The sequence below is a fragment of the Euleptes europaea genome, chromosome 16 (genome assembly GCF_029931775.1).
Source record: "Euleptes europaea isolate rEulEur1 chromosome 16, rEulEur1.hap1, whole genome shotgun sequence".
Classification (NCBI taxonomy): Eukaryota; Metazoa; Chordata; class Lepidosauria; order Squamata; family Sphaerodactylidae; genus Euleptes; species Euleptes europaea.
The window spans coordinates 21,883,576-21,896,494 of NC_079327.1; the positions used below are offsets into that span (position 1 = coordinate 21,883,576).

At 37.8% G+C, this 12,919-nt stretch overlaps 1 protein-coding gene across 1 annotated transcript in view; it reads left to right on the plus strand.

Annotated features, from left to right (window-relative positions):
• Window positions 1–12,919, plus strand: part of CLYBL (citramalyl-CoA lyase) — an 87,939-nt gene that overhangs the window by 65,380 nt on the left and 9,640 nt on the right. The window contains exon 6 of the mRNA XM_056862140.1: window positions 4,875–4,999. Coding sequence (XP_056718118.1) covers window positions 4,875–4,999 — 125 coding nt within the window. The remainder of the gene's footprint in view (window positions 1–4,874; window positions 5,000–12,919) is intronic.

Genomic DNA, 12,919 nt, shown 5'->3' on the forward strand with positions numbered 1-12,919 from the left:
AAATCTAAAAAATATGCCTATGAAAATGATGTGTGCCGAGTCTATACAAAGCACTGGGTTTAGCCATGGCTAATTCTGCATGTTGATATTCAATGTTAATACCAGGTGAGGCGTTATCACCTGTCTCACTAAACTTTCTTATCTTCCAAGCATCTTACCTATTGTAATAAATAAAATGTAAAAAGAACCGATTTCAAGATATACTCAAGTGCAAATTGTCATGAAAGTCATCAGGGCCCAGCTAAAACTGGCCATTCCTACAAAAAGGGGTATCATTTCAGTGGGACCCCCCTCCCAAAAAAAAACCTTACGTTGACCAAATATTTTCCAAATACACAGTTAATAGATGATTCCTGCGACAAACTAAGCTTAATTCACAACTTGCTACAACTCTGAACTTTCTTGTAATAGCACTCCTCTTAAATGTGGTTACTAATGCAAAATTACTCCAACATTAGCTGAAAAGTAATGTGTTCATTAATATTCATTAATATTAAGGACTTGCAGGGTTCCTGTATGTTGACCTGAGGCGTGTTTTGTGTGGCTTATGGCTTTGGCTGGAACCCTGAGTATACCGTGTTTCACAGTTTGCAAAAGGAACAGCAAGTCCAGATGTTATTTGAAAGCACTGACCAGCTGATGCATGAATTGACTTTCACTTCTAATGTTTGGTCCACCGGTGTGATTTCCAAAGGCGAAGTCATGCAAAGGGGAAGTTATGATGTGTGACAGATAGTGTATCTTCTTGTACAATTTTCTCTTCAGAGTTAGGGTGGAAGTACAAAATGCAAAAACAAAACAAAACATAAAATGTAATGCATTTGTCCATACAGTTGTGTGCACTTCTTAGGTGGAAAGTTACTCAAAGAGCCTGTTCAGATATGACCATAGTGGTTTGTCAACTGCTTTCTTGGGCTTCTTTCTACACCCTTCAGTACTATGCGGATGACATTAGTATGGGAAGGAGCCATTTTGTTGGCCCTGCCCATGAAATTTCTTCCATGTATATGCTACCAGATCAGTCTCAAAAGAACCTATTGTGGAGAAGTGTCTCCTACATCTCTGAAGCAGGGTACTAGTCTGTGCCCCTGTTTCTATTCTGAGATCTGAACAGGTGTTTGTACAGAAAAGTGCTACAAGAAACAAAAACGTAGAAAAAAGATGCATAAAAAGGCTCAATTCCGGTATGATTTCTTCTAATTTCTGGTCCACAAATCACTGTTTTAAAGGAATTATTCTCAAATGTGGAAAAATCTGACTAGAATGTTTAGAATAAGCATAATACAGAATAATTGCAGCATCTGAATTTTATAGGCATCCCCCAAATTCCTGTAAATTCAAATAGATAGCAGATTCTATCAATCATAAACCATCAAATAATTACTACAGCCTATTCTGCCACAATTATTTCCAATATTTTAATTGATTGGAAATAATTGTGGCAGAATGGGCTGTAGTAATTATTTCATGGTTTATGATTGATAGAATTTGTCCAATAGTCCACCTTTCTTACAAGGACTCAAGGCAGATGTTGAAGAAGAAGAAGAGTTGGTTTTTATATGCTGAATTTCTCTACCATTTAAGGGAGAATCAAACTGGCTTACAATCTCCTCCCCCTCCCCACAACAGACCTGTGAGGTAGGTGGGGCTGAGAGAGCTCTAAAGAGCTATGACTAGCCCAATGTCACCCAGCAGGCTTCAGGTGTAGGAGTGAGGAAACCAAGCTGGTTCACCAGATTAACGTCCTCATGTGGAGGAGTGGGGAATCAAACCCAGTTCTCCAGATTAGAGTCCACCGCTCCAAGCCACTGCTCTTAACCACTATACCACACCGGCTCTCGGTGTTGAATAAGACCCTGAAACTCAGTGTTTCAGTATCCGTGTAGAATGAGGACCCCCACCCATTCCCCCAAAAACCTGTGTGTTTGTGAAAGTACCTAATCGGACAACTGCTCACACCGGTCCTTAACCTGTCTTTTAAGTCTTTTAACATGTACGGCTTGGATGGTTTCAGTCATCATTTTAAGAATGCAGGCTTTTTAAAAAAACTTTTATGGCAACTTACATTTTACAGTGCTGTGTAACCCATGGGCTTTGCATCAGGACTTTGTCTATATAAACGACCATCAGCTGTAATAATGTTTGTGTCCATTAAAACAGTAAACCTTTAATAGCTGACTTCGTCATTATAGCTACGCTGGTGCAACCTGCTGAGAAGCAAGATATAAATATGAAACGCCAGAGGTTTTTCTTCTCTTTTTACAGTCTTTTGTAGAAGACCAAAATGACACCATCATAGAGTTATATAAAAGACTTGACAGGTATTGATTTAAAGCACGATATATCAAGTGGTAGTGCAAAAAGGATTTCATGGTCATAAATTTTAATACCTTCCAATTCTGCAGCCTCTCTGTAACTTGTCAATAACAACAGTTCGGTTTAAAATATTTCCCTTGTTTCCAAAAGACGTCAAAGTCCATTATACAGTTGTTTGGATAAGTAAGGGGTAACAAAAGGCAACCTAGGGGGCATAAATCTAATAGTGTATTTGTTGTTGTTGTCATAGTGTTAAAAGACTGACCCTCTTACAATAAATGTGATTTAAAAAATTTCATCCTGATTATCATCACAGTGAAATATCTGCCTTTACAACACATACTTAAGATCACTACTGAGATGTCCTCCACACGATGCAAACCTTTCTCTTTAAATATTACTTCTATAGGTTTTGTACTAAATAACATATACAAGAGTGAACCTCAAAATCAGTTCATTGTTACAAATAAAATAGTGAAAATAAATAAACTGCTAGTGTTGTAATTTCACTTTAAAACATTTAATTTTAAAAGGGTATCTGGTAGAACAAACTAAAGTACACTACAATTCTTCAGTTTGATTTTTTAGCAAAACAATATTTGAAGGATTTTTAATATGCATACCCCAGTTAATACAAATGATCATAGAATTAAAAATAAAATATAATGCATCTTCTTGTGGTATAACATTGCTACGGGAAATAGTGTCTCTTTTGTTTCTACACAATAGGTTTCAATTTTGTTTTGTTTTTTAATCAAAAAATAAACTATTAGAACAAAAAAATTAATTGCAAATTTTCTTACAGAACAAATTACGGGAATCTATTTTTCATTATTATTTTTTCTTATTCACAGTAATTTTCTGTCTATTTGAGTTTGTGATTTTAGCACTGTATGTTTTTTGTGTGTGGGCCATCATGAACTATGGAAAGGTGGGATAGACAGATTTGAAATAAATGACTGTATACATCCTCATTTGTTGCAAATCATTTTGGGGGATTCAGACCAATTCAAAATGAACACACTGCCAAAATGATATGTGATCTCCATAATATGAAAAAAACTACTCATCCACAGCACAACAGCACCTTTATGTTTAAGTGGAAATTTCTGAAACATTTTGTTTTCACTCAGAAAAGTTGGGCTTGATGCTGCCTGCCTTAGATTTTATTTTCACATGAACTAGCTCATTGTACTCTTTCACCAGCCTTGCCTCCCCATCTCTCAAGAGTGCATCAAATAGATGTAGGAATCTATGTTAATGAAAGCCCAATAAAAGGAAAAAGATATTTGCAACATGTGAAAATAAAAGCATTATCTTCTATGTTTTCTTCTTGTAATAATCATATACAATTCTAGCAAATTCTGCTCTCATATGATATCCCCATCTCAAAGGCCAAACTGTGAAACCCATACAAAAATTGAATACAATTCACTCCTGCAAACCCCATTAAAATTAACAGGAGTGCTTTCACAGGTTTGAGGAGGACACATGAACTTTCCTCTTTAAAACAAGACCTTCCTTCCACCCTCTCTGTGGTCACCAAGAGCCAAGCAAAATTGTAACAAAAGTCTTAACTGATTATATTGACTTCTTTTCTCTACCTTGACCAATGAATCGTTGCTGGTTTGATGTCCAATGCTCAGTTTGGATTTTTTTTTCTTGCTGTTCAGTTTTTTTTATATTGAGCATAACATGTTGTGATAGGTTAAAGAGTGTCTTGTAATGCCTGCCTTGCATGTGAAACTAAAAAATAAATTAAAAAATGTGAACTTTTCTTAGATCAATCTTCATCTTGATAAGAAAGCTTCAATGAAATGTTTTGATTTTGGTTTCTCAAGAAGTAATAGTTGATATTGTGGTGAGTTGAGTCATGGGGGGAAAGGAGACTTCTTTAATTTATGAAGTTGCTATCCATTCCAATAACTATCATTCTGGCACAGTAGAGCATAATTAACAAACTTATAGTTTGTTTTAAACATCCATGTAGAAAAAATCCATACAGTACACTTAAAAAAAATAATTATATGCTTCTATAGGACATTGGAATAAGATTTTTTTGTTTTAATAAAAAAAAATTAGTAACAAAATCTGCCCCCTTCCATTATGAAACTGCTTCCTTTAAACAGTTTATATTTTCTCTAGATCAGGAGTTATGGTCCTTTTTAAATTCTGGTCTGGTTATATCAATGATGGCATGTTTAATATAGCTGATCAATAAGTATTGAAATATGTTTATGTGCAGCACCTGTGGCTATACTGAATTTTATTTAATGTGAGTTGGGAGATGATAAAATAATCAATTAAAAAAATCAAGTAAATATTTTTTAAAGTTTCTCCGTTTGTAGTTACTTGTTTTGATTTAGGTGTTATGTGTAGGAGTCTAAGCTGCTCACTGCACAGTTTTAAAAATGAAAGAAATTAAGTTAGGGAGGAATAAAACTTAGCCCTCAAATATGAGAGCCTGTGCAATATTTAGGAGTCTCAAGTGATTGGAACATTTTGTGGAGCATCTGTTTGTTAACGCTTGACTCTGGGGTTATTAATCTTCTTTGTAGGTAAGCAGGTGATTCACCCTAAGCAAATTGCCATTGTCCAGGAAGAGTTCTCACCAAGCCCTGAAAAAATTAAGTGGGCACAGGAACTGATCTCTGCCTTTGATGAACATCAGCACATAGGAAAGGTAAACCTTTTCATCATGTTATATGCAGAATACAGTCGTCATTTCAAACAGAAAGGAGAATTTGAAATGTAGTATTAACATCCTAAAAGGTAAAGTATCTTTTATATAGCATCTAGAATATGATGTATAGGCTTTATACAGAATACAGAACATTGTGTTCTTTGGAGAAAGTGTTTTTTTATATAAAATCCTATCAGGCATTCAATGAAATGGCATTTCAATTGGGTGTTGTTGTTTTTAAAAATGTTGTCTTTATCCTTTAAATAAATGTCTGTTGTATATACCAAGGGATCTAGTTAATTCAACTAACAGTGTTAATCTTGGTAAAGTATTTTGTGAAGAGAAAATGGAAAATCATTCACATGCTTCGTAGTTTTAATTTGTTTAAATTACTGGTTTTAGGGATTTAACTTGCCCATACTTAGGGGTAAAGTTGCCCACAGTATGTGACTCTCTGGAGAATGGGACTGCTGTTCGTTGGAAAGGGGAGATGGTATTTTGTGCATTAGAACTTTGTTGGACTAGAGTTTTTTTGGATAGAAAAAGAGAGCAAATTAGCGCTGGAATATGATTGTTCCTAATTTAGTGCATCATTGAATCTCATGTTTCCTGCTCTGTGGGTTTCTGATATGTAAACATTGCGGTGGAAGAGCACAATCTGTCTTTACTTGGTGCCAGTAACACTTAAATTAGGGGTCGCCTGAAGGAAAATTTTATGCTAGCTGCAGCATTGTCGGCTAATTATCTTAAAGGTTATTTGCTAGAATGTAGTTTGCCACTTTTTTTAGGAGGGGGGGAGAAAAAGTTGCAATTAACTGTGCTTCTTTGAGTCGTGAGCCAAATCCGAAATGGTAATCGAGCCACCAAAGTTTGGGCATCCAGAAGTGCAGCAGAGAATGTGTGATTCTTTCACTGCAATTTACACAATACTCAGTTGCCAGGAAAAGAAAAACATCTTAGCACAGTTGAACACACACACACACAAACTAGAGTTATGCAGATGTACGTCTTGCTGTCCCTGGCAAATTCCATTAACACTTGATTGATATGTGAAAACATATTGTGAAGATTTCCTGGGTTTACCAGCTGACCCACTGACACAATATGATCATTACAGAAAGAAAGTTTGCGCTGTTTTAACAAGAGATTTACTCAGGACTTGTGTGTGTGTGTTTTAGGGAATACTGAGATATATTCATCACCTGCCATTCTGTCTTAAATCATAGCTTACTGCATAGTGCGACATTGAAAGCCAACTTGAACACTCGTTTAAGATTTACTCCAATTAAACTATCAGTCTGCCAGTACAATCTTAAGCACTGTTACACCCTTCTAGGTCTGTTGAAGTCAATGGGCTTAGAAGGGTACAACTTTGCTGGGGAGTGCGCTATAAATCTCTTTTGTTTTGATCCCTTTATTTACATATGCTTAGTGCTTATTGTGAATGATATCCAAGTAGAAAATGCACTAACAGCTTCCCCCACCCTTTCTCCATACACCTGTTAGCAAGCATATCTCAGTGCCCATCTGCCTGTATACAGTGCCAATGGAGTGTACATATGGCAGCTAATATATTCCAGGGAGTTATGAAGAATACACAAAAAGACAATGTGGGGAATGCTACACCAGGCAGAATATTTATGTTTGCAGCATTTGCATTGTCAGGCCATACAACTTTTAAATGACAAAGTCTCTCTGATCTATAGTTTACATATCAGCATATTCACATCTGGCATCTTTGGGAATTGACGTCTTGTTTTCTAAATTCCCCTTAATGTGTATGCTTGATGGTTATTTTTGAACAAATGACTTGTAATTAGGCGTAGTTAGCAGAGAATCTATAGCTATCGGTCTTGCCTGCTTCCTCTAATGGTTAATTAATGGAAATATTTAGGTTCTTCATAACCTACTGTTAACTCCAAGTGTTTCTAAATACGACACTGGCCATTCACTGTAGGGTTAAATCTTGACCTCATCAAAGTGAGTGAAAGCTTTGCCATTGACTTTGGCAAAGGTGTGGTTTCTCCAAATGAGGTGAAAAGGGATGCTGTCTGATCAATGTTTCCTGAGACTCTCTTATCCAAATTTGCAAAAGTAAAATAAAAATCTGACCGATGAAATCCCTGGCCAAGCTTGACTGCTTAGTTTTCAAAACAGTTGCCTCTCATGACAACAGCTTTATGTGGCGTGTACCATAACAACCCTAACATTTTGGAAATGTGTGGATGAAAAAGCAGAATAGACATATTTTAATCATAAAACCAACCAACTGAATAAATCAAGAAAATAAATTGTCTTTTAAGATTCCTATCACACAGCCCTATCCAGAGTTGCTCCCTTGTAAGCCTGTTAAGTTCAGCAGAGGGTTTAACTCTGCTTAGAACTTCACTTCGAGTCTTGTATCTTCTAATGTTATAGTGCTATAAATTCCTTACAGGAAGACAAATACCAAATTACAACATATGCTGCTGTTGCCATCTCTTTCCCCTCCACTTTTCCTTTTAAATGTAAGCTTTTGTTTCAGCGACGCTAAATGCAATTCTAGGTTCATACTATTATGTGCTATTTGCGTGTGTGTACATTATTAATCAAAATTGAAGGCCTGGAAAGAACTAAACACACAGGATTAGAGTAACTAGTTTGGTCACAGATCAATTGCTGGTCTGGGATCACAGTTTGTTGTTAATTAGTGAACAAAGTTCGATGCTCTCAGTCAAAAAGAGTTTATATTAACATGCATCAGTCATCTCACACAATTTATCATAGTTTGGAAGACGGGGGGAAGCCTTTGTTAAGGGAATTAAACTGTATTCCGAACAAATCATAAATGATTTGATTTCAGCAGTATCACGCACTCCTGAAAATGAAATGGTCATTATGTCGTTTTCTGGTAACAGCTTCAAATTTCAGGTTGAACTCATTAACAAAATGTTTTTGATTGTTTTAATGGTGAGAAAGCAGAGTTATAATACAACATTTAAAGGAATAGAAGGGATAACTGGATATTGACACAGCAGCATGACATTTATACTACAAGGTATCTTATGTCAGTATTGTATTGTTAGTGCCTAGTTTTAAATGTTACATACTCCATTATTATCTCTGCTCACACGACAAACCCGCACCAATATTGGCAAGCACAACAAAAGATATATTGGTTTGGTGAAACGGTGTGCTTTAAGGTGTGAAAAAATCTATCCTTAAGCATGTCTTTTTACTATTTAAAAGCATAATCCAGTTATTACATAGTGTATTAATTAGCTTAAGCTATAAATGATACAGCAGTGGATACATTCAAAAGTAATATTATTTTAAGGAAACTTTAAAATGCATATTACTTTCTTCAGTGAAAATGATGCTCAGAGCAGCGCATAATTAAAAATATTAGAATAATATAAGTCGACTGTGACTTGACGGCACTTTACACACACACACACAAATACAGCCCAGCCTTATAGTATGCAGGGCTAATTCAATAGGATTTACTCTCAAGAAATTCTGCTTAGCTTTGCAGCTTGTAAAAATATATACATTATGCACATTCTATTTTCAGTTTGAATGGTTTTTATTACTATACCAGCCTGGACTCTCACAGTTGAGAGCAATTAAAAAACCCCACAGTTGATTGAATTTTCAGTCCTTTTCAGTGGAGGACAGTAAAGCAAAGAGCTTGCAGCACAACCCTAGACAAAGTTACACCCTTCTAAGTCCACTGAAGTGGCATTCAAAGGGTATAAACTCTGCTTAAGATTGCACTGTTATTTGCCTAACTCAGCTAAGGAGATCTGTGTACGCAAGCAGGTTTAGGAACTACAGACACCCGAACGAGATGCAATCCATCCTCACTGTCTCACTTTCATTCAGGTGTCTATTCCAGCATTTGGTTTGAATGTGCGCCCCCATACACGTGCTTGCACAACCGGTCACATGCTAGCACCTTACCTACCTGCAATTCGCATTGTGTTAAATTCATTACATTCGGGGTAGAATTGAGCGCAGGGAAAGAAGATCCTGAGCATTCTAAAATAAACAATATCTGAAAGAGTTTAGATATCTGAAAGAGTTTAGAGCCAAGACAGTGCACGTAGCTTGGATGATTTAATTCTGTTCACTTGAGCTATATCTTAAACTGGGGAAATGCAAAAGTATATTTGGGGTAAAATTGATAATATCAGTCCAGTAAAGGTTTTGATCATCCTTCAATTTGTATCCCAGTTGGTTCCTTAATAAAGACAGGCTGGGTGTTTTCAGTCATTCCATAGGACTGCCTAATGAATTCAGTTTCCTGGGATTCTCAGCCCTTATTAAAAACAAACATGTTCCTAGGTATGCCTTCAGTGTCGACGGTGCCTGGCAAATCTCAGTGGGTGAGGTTTCAGAGCTGTGCACCATGCCCTTCGATGAACAGAAACAAAATGAACCTTGTAAAATTGTTACAACAAGCTGGAAACCCATGAGGAATGACAGGAAAGGGAAACAATTTGGAAATCTCCCCATCCCCAAAAGTCTTTAAGCTCTCAGGGACAGATCCAAGCTAATTTCCCCTCTCTTCCCCCCCCCCCCTTTAACTGACTCTCAGTCAGGGGCATAAAAATATGCCCTTTTTATTTCTCTTTTTTGCATGTTGCTGATAACATTATTTTACTGTCCGGCACTCCCGAATTGATTTCTTTCATTCACATTGGGGTTTTTTTTATGCCCTCGGTGTCCTGCATACACCATATAGACACCAAACAGAAAAATAAAATTGCATACATTGAATGGAGACAGTTCAATATGAGGAAACAGAAAATGGTGGGAAAACGGAAAGACACAGGGGAGAAGCTAAATTGAAACCAGAATTATTATTTTTTAGTCAAAACGGTGGATCTACAAAATTTGGGAGCAGCCCTAATCTGATACATTCTGTTCCCAGGGCTGAATGTACTTTTTTTTTTGAAGGGGGGCAAAAGAACAAAATGACGCCTTCCATATATTATATACGTATTTTTCTTTATATATACATATATAATCAACAACTCTTTTAAATGATAGAATAAATGATGTTGACCTCTATGAACTATTAATGAATAATTACACTTTTACTTTTATTTATTTGTGTAATTAATTTATATCCCGCCCTTTCCCAATTTAGTCAGGCTCAAGGCGGCCTCCAACACTCAACACAATATAGAATATATTAATATATTGTATTTATATATACACTACATACACACATACATACACACACATACATACACACACTGCAGTGCCAAAAAAAAAAACAGTGGAAAGAGCGCCTCTCCCCCCCCCACCCCGGAAATACACTGTGAAAGTATGAGCTTCCAGTTCACAGTTGCCCTGCTGGCTTACTTTTCCCCATTAAAGGTGTTTTGTCTTTCAAAAAAAGTAAAGTGTGGATGGGCAAGAGAAGAGCCCGTCCTCTTCCCCTCCACTCCATTCGACTCCAGGCTGCTCCAAACCTTGCAGTGCCTCAGCAGAGCACAAGGTAGGGGGCGGGAAAGAGGGGTGCATCAGGCATTCTAAAATATTAACGATAGCCAGCCCCCCCCCAAACTCTTCTCCCACACGAATGTTTAGAAGGTGCCCTAAGCCACCCCCCTCCCAGATGTCTCATGTGCCCAAAGCCTACCATGGCCACTGTCAACATGTGGTCCTTGAAAGGGGTGGGTGGGAAGACAAGTCCTGCAGGTGAGGGGGAATGAGGGAGATGAGCAAGACCAAGGAAATTTACCTGGAAGTCTATGACTCCCACTGCATAGAACTTGACATCTTTTAACATCTCCTCAGGAACCTTTAGCTCCCCCTCCTCTTCGCTCACCATAGTCTTGCCTGACTAACAGATGGAGCTGCCTTATCAAGGGCTGCGACTCCCCTCTGAGGCCCAGGGTCTCTCTCTCCTTTCCTCCCCATCTCCTAGCAGGAGCTTAATTGGAGGAATGGGGCACATGTGCTGCAGAACAAGCCACCTCTTCCGGGCAATTGAGCCTCCCCCACCTCCTAGCAGCAGCCTAATCAGAGGAACGGGGTGCACGCGCTGCAGAACTAGCCATCTCTTCTGGGGGATTGAGCCTCCCCCTCCTCCCAGCAGCAGCCTAATTGGGGGATTGGGCGTGCATGCTGCAAAACAAGCCATCTCTTCCAGGCAGTTGAGCTTCCCCCACCTCCTGCCACTGCCCCCTCTCTGCCCACTGCCCAGGGCACCTGTCCCCCTTGCCCCCATTGATCCGTCCCTGTGTGTTCCTCCTGGAGCATACTCAGGCTTCATCGGGTAGGGTGAGTGTGTGCACAGCTTCTTTTTGTCTTGGTTAATTTACGAAGTTATATTTGTCTACATTCCTGTTTAGAAACCCTCTGTGAGTGGCTTGATTTAGTTGTTTTCGTGACTGGTACAATATATCCCATCTACTACTATCTTTACACACACTTGGACTGGAGGGGAAAAAATGAAAAACATCTGGATCAAAAGGTCCTGACATGCAAGGAAGATTGCATTTATCTTGATTACACTTGAATGTTACACAACGATGTCACACCCTGTTCTTGTTGCATGTCTTTTTGACTCTGTTTACAGCTTGTTTCTCTATTCTATATATGTATGTGTGTACCCGCCGAGGATCTGTCTCGTGCCTCTGATGGTGGGATAGTTTTTTTGGTGACTCAAGACTCATTTGTTTTTCTTAAACAGAATTAATCTCCTAATGTTTTTAATTCAAAAAAAAAATGAATTCTACCCACTCTTTGAAAAATTCAGCCCAGAGAGTCTTGTGTAAAATTATTGTGGTATAAGTTTTCATGTGCCAGATCTCACTTTGGTTTAGTGCTGAGTATCAAGAACCTAGTTTTAATTAATCATCAGATTACTATATTTTGTAATGGGCGCATGGCACTTTACCTGCAGTTTTGGCTGCATGTACTTGGTACATGAACTTGGTAACTAATGAAACTTAACTGCTACCATGACCATGGTATGAAATGAATGCATTTCCAGATTAATGTGAAACTGCTTTGGGGTGTATCTAAGTGGCCTGTCTTCCTTACTATCAAAAGAGGGAGAGGCAGGGATGGGGAATAAACGACCTAATTTCAAGTGGCTACTCCAAAACTGAAAATAAAGTAATCTCTGCTTCAAAGAAGATAATTGAAAGTTTTTTAAAAATAGTTAAAAGTCTATTTCAACTCAGCATATGGTTACGTCCCACTGGAACCAGAACTTACTTTTGCAATGGCCCGTCTTCCAAAAATTCTGGATGTACACATAAGTACAGGATAATGCAAAGGAAGAAAGGTTTAATAATGGAGTGAGTCAATAGCCAATGTACAAGTGTCAGACTAGGATTTCAGAGACCAAAGTTGCAATTCTAGCTCTGCCATGGAAGCTCGCTGGGAGACTTTGGAACAGTCATCACACACTGTCAGCCTAGCTTACCCCACAGGGTTGTTGTGAGGATAAAATGGAGGGGAGGAAAATGATGCAAGCCTCTTTGAATCCCTGATGGGGAGAAAGATGGGGTATAAATTAAGTTAAGTAAATAAAGGTTTCGCTCCACAAGCCTTAATCGTATCTTGCCACATAGCAAAATTGTGATAAAACATTATAAGTATATATTTTAGAATCTGTGTTAAATATGAAATAACTTGCAATATCCTTTTGTCATTCGTTACAATCCAACACAAATTAAGGTGCTCTTAGACTCGTTGAAATCAATAGGATTACTCTGCAGTGAAGGCTGCAGAATGCAAAATAATAATCTCTCAGTGCATCATGGTAAACTCTTGGAATAAATGAAAAAGCAGGTCTTTGTTGATTTTTTTTTTTTGCCCTGTGGCATCTTCGGAGGTTACCCATTAAAATTAAATTACTAGAAGTGCTTCATTAAGTTGCATAATTAAAACAAATTTTAAGAAGTATTCCACTTG